This window comes from Ceratina calcarata, unplaced genomic scaffold, assembly GCF_001652005.2.
Source record: "Ceratina calcarata isolate Rehan_Ccalc_2016 unplaced genomic scaffold, ASM165200v1 scaffold259, whole genome shotgun sequence".
Classification (NCBI taxonomy): Eukaryota; Metazoa; Arthropoda; class Insecta; order Hymenoptera; family Apidae; genus Ceratina; species Ceratina calcarata.
In genome coordinates, this window is record NW_017148003.1 from 71,251 (window position 1) to 81,085 (window position 9,835).

At 33.5% G+C, this 9,835-nt stretch overlaps 4 protein-coding genes across 5 annotated transcripts in view; 2 read left to right on the forward strand and 2 right to left on the reverse strand.

Annotated features, from left to right (window-relative positions):
- Nucleotides 1-1,731: 1,731 nt before the first annotated feature.
- LOC108623264 (F-box protein SKIP2) lies at nt 1,732-4,274 on the reverse strand. Its single transcript, XM_026812115.1, has 7 exons — nt 3,896-4,274; nt 3,735-3,817; nt 3,529-3,656; nt 3,199-3,452; nt 2,586-3,100; nt 2,226-2,502; nt 1,732-2,154 (listed from the first exon to the last, which is right to left on the reverse strand). Exons 1-7 carry the CDS (start codon nt 4,020-4,022, stop codon nt 1,757-1,759), a joined length of 1,782 nt encoding a protein of 593 aa, XP_026667916.1. The 5' UTR covers nt 4,023-4,274; the 3' UTR covers nt 1,732-1,756.
- Nucleotides 4,275-4,361: 87 nt separating this feature from the next.
- Nucleotides 4,362-6,536, reverse strand: LOC113464116 (F-box/LRR-repeat protein 4). Of its 2 annotated transcripts, none has more exons than XM_026812117.1 (4): nt 5,913-6,536; nt 5,323-5,834; nt 4,969-5,245; nt 4,362-4,883 (listed from the first exon to the last, which is right to left on the reverse strand). In XM_026812117.1, the coding sequence occupies exons 1-4, from the start codon at nt 6,124-6,126 to the stop codon at nt 4,462-4,464; spliced, it is 1,425 nt and encodes a 474-aa protein (XP_026667918.1). In that variant the 5' UTR covers nt 6,127-6,536; the 3' UTR covers nt 4,362-4,461. The 2 variants fall into 2 exon arrangements, with proteins under 2 accessions (XP_026667918.1, XP_026667917.1); XM_026812116.1 differs by having other exon boundaries at nt 4,362-4,892; nt 5,913-6,533.
- Nucleotides 6,537-6,540: 4 nt separating this feature from the next.
- LOC108623272 (serine/threonine-protein phosphatase 2A regulatory subunit B'' subunit gamma-like) lies at nt 6,541-8,667 on the forward strand. The gene is made up of 7 exons (XM_018021668.2): nt 6,541-6,714; nt 6,804-6,931; nt 7,010-7,396; nt 7,479-7,804; nt 7,883-8,096; nt 8,169-8,296; nt 8,387-8,667. Exons 1-7 carry the CDS (start codon nt 6,669-6,671, stop codon nt 8,496-8,498), a joined length of 1,341 nt encoding a protein of 446 aa, XP_017877157.1. The 5' UTR covers nt 6,541-6,668; the 3' UTR covers nt 8,499-8,667.
- A 511-nt stretch (nt 8,668-9,178) lies between these two features.
- Nucleotides 9,179-9,835, forward strand: part of LOC108623271 (anillin) — a 12,325-nt gene continuing 11,668 nt past the window's right edge. The window contains exons 1-2 of the mRNA XM_026812114.1: nt 9,179-9,446; nt 9,678-9,804. Of these exons, the coding sequence (XP_026667915.1) occupies nt 9,429-9,446; nt 9,678-9,804 (145 nt within the window). The 5' untranslated portion in view covers nt 9,179-9,428. The remainder of the gene's footprint in view (nt 9,447-9,677; nt 9,805-9,835) is intronic.

Below are 9,835 nucleotides of genomic sequence, written 5' to 3' on the forward strand. Positions count from 1 at the left end.
TTTATCTGTGTTTTATTTGGTACATATTGCTAATGCAGTTATTATTAAATGTTTAGGAATTTATCATATAGTATCGCACATCGCGGTCTTATATGTTATACTTCATAGGTGCAATTGACGACACAACTTTGATGCACGTCCATGTGTTCATACGATAATCAGTAATCAGTGTATACGATTGTATGTACTGTATAGTTGTGCATCGAATCTTTCTTGTGCAATCATTTTAAAACGTAATTTGAAAGTTCAACCATCTGTTTGGTACTTCCAATGTAATTCAAAATGTGATTAGACGGAAATAACAATTCCCTGTTAGCAAAATATATGCAGATCGGCATCAGACTAGCTGTAGGCGTCGACACAGATCCGCCTGCACATCAGCCTCCACCTCGGAAGCAGTGTCTGGCCACCTAAGCAAACCGGAAGCAGCCAGGCTGCATGACCTTGTCGCAGAATCCGCTGCCAATCCACGTCAAGACTGAACCAGAAGCAGACGGCCAGGAATCCGACAACAGACACGCATCATCGCCCGCCGCCAATCTGATGTCGATCTGCGTATATATTTTTTATAGAGCAGATCCTGCTTGAAGCAATGGACAAAATCTGACACCGCAGGCTAACAGGGAATCTCTATCATATTCGTCAAGAAGGGAAATATTTGAAAAGATAGATTTCCATTTCTCGAATCTTTATTAAAAAAGAAACAAAATGTTCAATCAGAACACTACAAATGTAGGAATCAATATTTCTGTTGCTACAATTTATCTCAGTTGTTTGTCTTAATCAGACGTTTGGTCCGTAACAATAGACAGATGTTTAATAATATACAATCCTAGTAGATATAGTCGCTTATCATTGTAATGTGCTGATAAAAAATGTTTATATGTACATAGTATAACGATATCTAAGCATCATTATTCTGTTATTGTGAACGTTATGCGTTTTCTTTTTCTCTTTAAACGAGAAACACTATGACTACGTATGTATAAAAGTTATAGCCATAGTATTATTTTTTCCGAATTATTTACATTCAACGAGACATCAGTTTTTTTTATATAGTATAATATATAATCGCAATGTTAGCCTTTTTCCCGATATGGCTTAAAAAATATCGGAGTGTGCTACGAGCGTATTGTGATGTTTGCGAGCACAGTGAGTATGTACATACCTACATACCCATTTACGTGCCTAAGCGTAAGACGCCCAAGAACTGATCTTTCGTATTATGTTTGTATGTCCAATAATAATATGCGTAATACCATTTACGGTAAATTGATCGACGTTCAGATATTATAAACGGAAAAAAAAAATTGTTCAAAAGTAGTCTTATCGTGAAATTTACGTAAGATACGTATATACGCAAAAAAAGTTCTATTCACTGAACAGTGAGTCTTAACTGTCGATAAGATGATTACTTCTGGCACTTGTTACAGATAGATATATCCATCGTTGCAAATTTCTGCATAACAATTGCCAATTGTATCAATTCACTGTCTGAATGTTGTAACTATTTAAAGAATAAATTTATTCCATTGAAATTCACTCGATAATCTTTACTCATAGAAATCTGAATATATTGAAAAATAAAATGTACGTATTTACGAAAATATAAGTTTGTCTTTGTTCAATACAGAACTTCAAGCACCGTTCGGTTTCGTTAACTCTAATTTGAGCGTATTATTATAAGCAACAGTATTTTGATTTGGCATGACTGTTCATATTGCTCGTATATTTTCATATTGTCTCATCAAGTATACTACGAGTTATTACGATTAGAAAGGTCTACGTTGACAATTTGCAAGAACGGAGATATCTTATCGAATGTACTAAGCTCTACTGAAGTACCACCGACAAATATCTTTAAAATTGTGTTATTAGTACGATTAACAGTAACAATGGCAGCCTTTTTTAACGTTTCATTTGTAATTCCACAACATCCTGATAAATCTAATAACTCTAATTGAGGCGCGGATCCGATTAAATTTGTCATTACTTTATCTGTAAATTTGCAAATGCGGCATTCCAATCTTTTCAAATTACACGCATCTCGCAAATTTGTGTCCGTTACTAATTGTAAATAATTCATAATTAATACTTCTAACTTCGGTAAACTCGATATAGCGGCCACGCCAACGTTCGTTACAAGAATACATTCTGCAACAAGTATGAAAGTTTTACATATGAATCTTACACGAGCTACGTATTTTAAGTCATGTTTAACTTACCAGTAATATCTACGTATTTGAGCTTCAGACATTTCGATGCTAAATTAATAAGTAGTTCGTCCGTAACTACAGCATTCGCATTGATTTTTAAAACTTCAAGATTAACTAGTTCAGCAATGTGTAGCATGTCACTCGATTGTAACAGAAACGAGATACTAGAAAGCTCTAGCGTTTTCAAAGTCGTACAATTTGCGCTAATAGCTTGTATAACGTTACCAGATATATCGAAACATTTAGATATTGTGAGAGATTTCAAGTTCTGCAACTTTTCAATCGCCTACAAAAGTATAAATTAGTTAAAATCAGGTAACCGTGGAACGTAGCATAATAAACCGAATCGAAATTCACATTTGGATTTACCTTCGACAAGGAACGTTCTTGGAGAGAACTACAACTTTCTAGTACAACTTCTTCCATCGTTTCTAATGGTACATAAAATAAGCATCGTCCAGATATTTTACCAAAAGCCAGTTTGAAATATCGTAACTTCTGATTTACTTTAAATAATCTTTGTAGATCCAAATCACAGATATGAGTAGTAGAACCGAGACTAAATTTTACAATATCGCGACAATTGTCCGTTAACGAATTGATACCGGATGTAGAAACAGTAAGACCAGTAACATCTATTCGTTGTAAATTGGGACACAGTTTGCCAACTATGGTCAGTGTGCTTGGATTCAATGGGGAAGACATTTGAGATAGATTTATTTCATTTAAATATGGACCGCATCGCAGTAACACTTTGCGGAGCGTACTTGTATTAATTTCTCTATGCTTCGAACCAGGTAAAGTGCCCCACATTGAAGACGATAAATCCAGTTTTTTTACACTGTGCCAAGATTCCTTACTCAATATTCTCCACCTTTTGCACACTGTAATCATTGAAAAATAATATAACTTACACAAATCAGGACTATAACTCGTGATGGAGTAATTTTTTGAATAGTGTATTTTCCATATTTATGCTCACCTCTTTCTATTCTAATTCTATCTACAATTGGCAACTGAAGGAAGATATGTATCAAACAGTCGTTATTTAATATTTGAATGCTAGTATGCATATCGTTTTGTAAGTATTCTTCATTATACTGTTCATTGCACGCTTTCTTATCTTTTGTGTTGTGATATCGATTCTCTATATTGTCTGGTTGATGCCATGAATCAGCTGGCACAACTTTCAAGTTTCTGTTGTGCAATCTTATGGTATCTTCTTCATATACAGCTCTAAGAATCATCGTCATGAATACCATAATCCTGTTACTTACAATTTCACCTTCATATTTGTTCGATTTCAAGTTACCTTACGACTGCCTCTGCGCTGTTAAAAGTAACAAATGCATAGTTACTTTTTCCTTGATTCCTTCGCAAAAAACAGCTTTCTACATTTCCATACTTAGAAAATAACTTTTCGAGATCCTTGTACGTTGTCTGAAAAAGTATATTTCTATACAGGGGAACATACTCGTTAAATTATATGATTACAAATCCAATGGTACGTATACAAACCCTTTCTGCTAAGTTGCTAATGAACAATTTCCTAATTGGCACACCGTCTTCCGTGACAGGCAAAAAATCACAACAAAGTGCATCTATAACAAATAAATTCCTTAATATGTGAAACACATAAACAAATTGACGAGATGATACAATTAACCAAGCTATATTACCATTATCCTCGAGAATGTGACTATGTTGTAAATTATTAGAAAGACATTGTATATAATCAGTCATTGTTATAGATTTTCGATTTATAATCTCCTCGATCCTATGTTCCCCGTTAGAATTTCCGTTCATTTTTCAGAACTCGATGTCATGATTGAAGAATGAAAGTAAGCTGTGTGCTTGTTCATGTGAATTCGCTGCATTTACTAGTGGTAGTAAATTTACACACATCGTATATGTATGTATACGTCTGTCATGTGTCGCTGATTCAAGATTGAATCCTACACTATAGATCAGTATTCGACTTAAAATAAACATGAAAGTAAGCGTATGTTATTCTGTTGGATCCGAAAATAAAATTGGAACTCTCTTTATTTTAATTTAAATATATTTGCAACTTCAATGGTTTGAACATTTACACGAATAGGGAGATCAGGATTTAGAATGGTTTTAATTACTTACTCATTTAAGATTTCATAAAATGTTTGTATTAATGCTTCAGATTTTACCATAAAATTATCTGATACATATTTACAATGATTGTACATAACTATATAATAAGAAAATAAATTTAAATTAAGAGAGAGCTCGGATGGAACGGAAATATCCGTTTGTAACGCGAATCTTTATTAATTATATGTAAAAAGGGCGATGCATCTTTGAATGTTTCAAGATCCACTGCTGTTCCACCGACGAATAAATTTAGAGTAATATTATTAACTCTGCAAGCAGTAGCTGCTGCCGCTCTTCTTAATGTAGCATTTGTTATGTTACGACATCCAGACAAGTCTAACACTTCCATTTGATAAGAGTACTGAATAAAATTTGATATTGTTATATCAAAGAAACAGCATTCTTGACAAACTAATTGCTTCAAATTACACAGATGTAATAACCCGTTACTGGTTACTTGATATAGATCGCGTGTTATCAATATCTCCAGTTTTGTGAATTTTTCTATAGCTGCCAGAGTGTAATCTCGGATAAAATGCCCTGGAATATCTAGAAATAATATAATTTGGAGAATATCTATGATATCAATCGTACTTGTTTAATTATAAAGTACGATTAAACTTACCGCTAAGGTCTAGATAAATAAGTTGCTGGCAGTATAGACTTAATTTGTGAAGAATTGAGTTACATATGAACCAATTCACGCTCGCTTTTAAGCTTTCGAGATCAACTAATGAAGATATACATGATATACCATTGAATTGTAATATACTTGATTTACCAGTGATTTCTAATGTTTTTAAACGTTTGCAATATTTTCCAACAGCTTCTGTAGTTTTTTCCCAAGTGTCGAAACTATCTGTTATTATAAGACACTTCAAATTAATTAATCTCGCAACTGCCTAAATGTAAAACATTAGAATTAGAATACATAAAATGAGACGTTTTATAAAATAAATTTAGAGATTCCCGAACTTACTTCTACAACGTCACCGTCTCGTACATAATCACATCTTTCGATAATTAATTCTTCTATCGCGTCTGATGGCAAATATAACAAGCATTTACCAGAAATCTTAACGTCAATTAATTTAAGATATTGTAACTTTTGATTTGCTTTAAATAGCTTATCCAAATCTGTGTCAAAAAGGCATATACAGTCTAAACTCAGTTTCTTTATATTATGGCAGTTATTTATTAATGATGTTATTCCCACTGAAGGTACCTGGAGGCAACTGACATCAATAGTTTCTATGTTAGGGCATAAGTCACCAATTACAGCCAATGCACTTTCTCTACCTTCACAAAATGTTTTATCTAAATATATTTCGTTTAAAAATCTGCCACATCTTGATAATACTTTATGAAGGATAAGCGTATTGATTTGTTTTACTTTAATGTCAGATGAAAATCCCCAGACAGAATTTGTTAAATCTAATTTCTTTAGATTATACCAAGATTTTTGGCTTATTCTCAGCCACTTCTTACACACTAAAACATATTAAATATAAAAATTCTTAGTATAGATAAGTTAATAATTATTATGTCTCCTACATTTGTAATACATACCTCTTTCAATTCTAATCCTATCAATAATTGGTAAATGCAAAAAAATGAGCATCAGGCAGTCATTGTTCAATTTATAAATATTTGCAATTCCAACAGATTGGTGCAAGTCTTCTTCATAATAATAATCATTCGTTGATCCATTATCTTTGCATTCTTTTTTAAATATATTGGAACTAATTTCCTTGGTCATACTGTACGCATTTATGTTTTTCATAGATTGACATCATCTCATGATCTATTATTTTTTATACATTTACAATCCAATTTCACATGTCAATTTCTTCTTGTTATTGAATAAATATAAGTGAAAGTTACTTCCATTCTTATGGTTACGTGGAACATTTGGTCAAGATTTATATATAAAGTAGTCTATAAACTAATAATCTAAAAATCTTCTTTCAATGAACCTTCTTTACATTATGATCCAGTCCAATTTGAAACATTTTTCGGCGATTCAGTATACATATGTACTTATGATGAAGTAACACAGAGGAGAACAAACGTGAAGAAACTCCGTTTTATCTAGTTTTATCAAAGGTGAACCGAATTTTCCGTAAACAATCACCAAGCTCTTAAGCTCTGCAGGTCCTGCAGGCTCACCCTGGCTCCCCTCGCTCCCCTCGCTCCCCTGGATCGCTGGCTGGTTAGGGGTGAGGATACACGATAATGGCAAAAAAGACCAGCTGGCGTATGATATAGTGTTAGTGCGATGATTATATCTAACCTTAATTACAAGCACGATTACATTCAAAACAAATGGAACTGGAAACTGTACTCCGAAAATGTGTAACAGCAAATAAACGTAAATATTAATGGCAATTATTGAAACATTTTCAAATTCATTATATTACTATTATTATTATATACTTGCAACAATTTATGTTTGTATAGAAGTAAAACCAGAAGAAAATGAAAAGAACGAGGATGAATATTTTCAAAAGATTTATGGACAATGGAAGGGCGCCAAAGCTAAAGACAAAGATTCAACTTATAAAGTGATTCCTAAATTTTATTTTAAGGTAAGGTATTTGCAAATAGACAGTAACGTGAAAAGTGTGAGAAAAAAAAGAATTAACATGTTGCTCTGTTTGTTGCAGTTACCGAAAGAAGATGAAATTTTACCACAAAAATTGCGGGAAGAGACACGGGCTTTATTTTTACAAAGACGCTCGCGACAGTTATTAGATAATAACGAACTAAAAGCCTTATGGGTGTTGTTAGATAAACACCATAGTCCTCCTTTGTCAGGAGAGGAGCAATTAATTAATTATGAAGACTTCAAAAAAGTAGGAAAACTGGCAGGAACAAAATGCAGTCAGTATTTTACTGCAGTCGTTTTTGCCAAACTGCAACAGGGTGATCCTCACGGTAGGATCAGTATAATGGCCCTGTTTAATTACGTTATGAGAAAAGTTTGGTTGCATCAAACAAGAATTGGTCTTTCCCTGTACGATGTTACTGGCCAGGGATATCTTAGAGAATCAGTAAATACCTTTAATCTATCTCAATTGCATTATTGAAGAAATTTCAATTATAACGATTCACATTGTTCTTTCTATGTTACAGGACTTGGAGAATTACATTTTGGAACTGATACCAACTTTACCTCAGCTTGAAGGACTTGAGAAGTCGTTTCATTCATTTTACGTTTGTACAGCAGTAAGGAAATTCTTGTTTTTCCTTGATCCTCTCAGAACTGGTAGAGTTAGAATACAGGATATTCTGGCGTGCAGCTTTCTTGACGATCTCTTAGAACTGAGAGATGAAGATTTGCCAAAAGACTTGCAGGAAGCGAACTGGTTTTCAGCTCCATCAGCTCTTAAAGTTTATGGACAATACTTGAACCTCGATAGAGATCACAATGGGATGCTAAATAAAGAAGAGCTGGCAGGGTAATTTAGACATGGGTTGTGATACGATTCTTAGAATTCATAAACCTATTGATTTGTTAAAGTCTTTCTCTAACATAGGTATGGGACAGGTACGTTGACTGGAGTATTTTTGGAAAGAGTATTCCAAGAATGTTTAACATACGAGGGAGAAATGGATTACAAGACTTATCTGGATTTTGTCTTAGCATTAGAAAATCGTCACGAACCACAAAGCTTACATTATTTATTCAGAATTCTCGATATTAACAATCGTGGTTACTTAGATACTTTCTGCCTTAATTACTTTTTCCGGGTATGTATATTTTCTTTTCGCACGGTTTATGTTTTATAATAAAATTGTCGAATGAGTCAATGTGCTTCGCAGGCTATACAGGAACAGATGACTATGCACGGTCAAGAGCCAGTCAGTTTTGAGGATGTTAAAGACGAGATATTTGATATGGTAAAACCAGTAGATTCATGTAAAATTACGTTACAGGATTTACTTTCTTGGTAAATGAATCATTAATAATTTTATTACGCTCACGGTTATATTTTTTTAGCAAATTACCATAGATTTCTATTCTGTGATTTACGTTTTAGTGGTCAGGGTGATACGATGGTCAGTATTTTAATAGAATTTCACGGTTTCTGGGCATATGAAAATCGTGAAGCCATGGCTGCAGATACGGGCGATGAATCATCTCACGTCTGAATAATAGAGATTCATAAAATGTGACATTCCTGACTGAACAGATTAGATATTAACAGTTCGGGATAACAGACAAAATGCCGTTTTCATACCGTTGTGATATAAATGTTGAAAGATCATAAAATTGACCTATGAAGGAATTCCTAAATATGTTACATTTAATTGTTTAATATAATTTTCCAATAAAGACTTTTTATAAATTGTTTTTCCTTGTTCTTTCCCAAAGTATTTAATGACGAGCATACAAATAGGAAAGTAATTTATATATTCTTCTGTAACTGTGGTTGAGAATTTTTTCTTTTTGCATATATGTATTCAAAGTAGTCGGACATGATTAGTAATTATAGCTCTGATGGTTAATAAAAACTTACGATCTTCCTTAGGCCATACGATTAAATTGTTTCTCTATTTACTATATGTATTTTCGCCATTGTTCAATATAGCACATCTAATGTTATGAATGTGTTAACTGAGATTGTTTTTCCAAGCTGTTTGAAACTTACCATTTTTTTATGTTTTTTGGCACTCAGACTTATCACGGCAAAACATTTCTCGTTCGACGACCAATGAAAACGTAGCATTTCAAATTCTCCTATGCAAACGTACTTTGCCCCACCGCGGAGAAAGGTTTGTTGCCGTTTACAGATCTGCAGTTACCGCCAGTTGCTCCAATCTCTTCCAACTGATGTCAGAGCCGAGTGCTTCGGTTGGTGTTTTAACGGCGCTTCGCTATCATGTTTGAATCGTAGAAAACGTTGTTTTTCTCGCGTAACGTAAATACACCATCCTGTTTCTTATAGCAATCTGTCGTTTATATCTTGCTTTACATTATCATCGAGTGTGTAAAATTTCGTGAAGCGTAGCTCGTGTTGATATTTTAAAAATAATTAGAAAGCGTCGGTTGGAGATTAGGACAGATCCTTTTACCATACAATGGACCCCTTCACTCAGGTAAGGCCCTTTCGTTCGTTCGCAATGTGCACATATAGCGAAAACACGTTTTCTAAATTTGAAGGAAAATGTTAAACTGAACGTTCAGTTTTAACAAAACTTTCCCCGATAAAATTTATATTAGCATCTGTTTTTGATTCTCATTTCAGTATTTTTTATGTTAGTATCCTATTTTTTTCTCTGTAGCTTTTTATGTACATTGTAACAATTGGATTTTCTTCAATTAAATAGCGAATGTTAGAACGTGCCAGAGCAAGGAGAGAAAAATTAGATACGCAATTATCAAATGCAGGGCATGATGTCAAAAAGAGGCGTAGTCCTTTGAAGGATGCAAATGCTATTTTAGCTCAAGCCATAGGTATTACTGTTTAATTCAAATATTTTATTTC

What these genes read in the sequence shown, in the direction of transcription:
- LOC108623264 (XM_026812115.1), bottom strand. Translation starts at nt 4,022, where the DNA reads ATGAACGGAAATTCTAACGGGGAACATAGGATCGAGGAGATTATAAAT. An exon ending in TAGAATTAGAATAGAAAGAG is followed by an intron (nt 3,101 to 3,198) that starts GTGAGCATAAAT and finishes CAATGATTACAG; the next exon opens with TGTGCAAAAGGTGGAGAATA. An exon ending in AAGAACGTTCCTTGTCGAAG is followed by an intron (nt 2,503 to 2,585) that starts GTAAATCCAAAT and finishes ATACTTTTGTAG; the next exon opens with GCGATTGAAAAGTTGCAGAA.
- LOC113464116 (XM_026812116.1), bottom strand. Translation starts at nt 6,126, where the DNA reads ATGAAAAACATAAATGCGTACAGTATGACCAAGGAAATTAGTTCCAAT. An exon ending in TAGGATTAGAATTGAAAGAG is followed by an intron (nt 5,835 to 5,912) that starts GTATGTATTACA and finishes AATATGTTTTAG; the next exon opens with TGTGTAAGAAGTGGCTGAGA. An exon ending in TATTTATCTAGACCTTAGCG is followed by an intron (nt 4,893 to 4,968) that starts GTAAGTTTAATC and finishes TATTATTTCTAG; the next exon opens with ATATTCCAGGGCATTTTATC.
- LOC108623272 (XM_018021668.2), top strand. Translation starts at nt 6,669, where the DNA reads ATGGAACTGGAAACTGTACTCCGAAAATGTGTAACAGCAAATAAAC. An exon ending in AGGGATATCTTAGAGAATCA is followed by an intron (nt 7,397 to 7,478) that starts GTAAATACCTTT and finishes TCTATGTTACAG; the next exon opens with GACTTGGAGAATTACATTTT. An exon ending in GCCTTAATTACTTTTTCCGG is followed by an intron (nt 8,097 to 8,168) that starts GTATGTATATTT and finishes TGTGCTTCGCAG; the next exon opens with GCTATACAGGAACAGATGAC.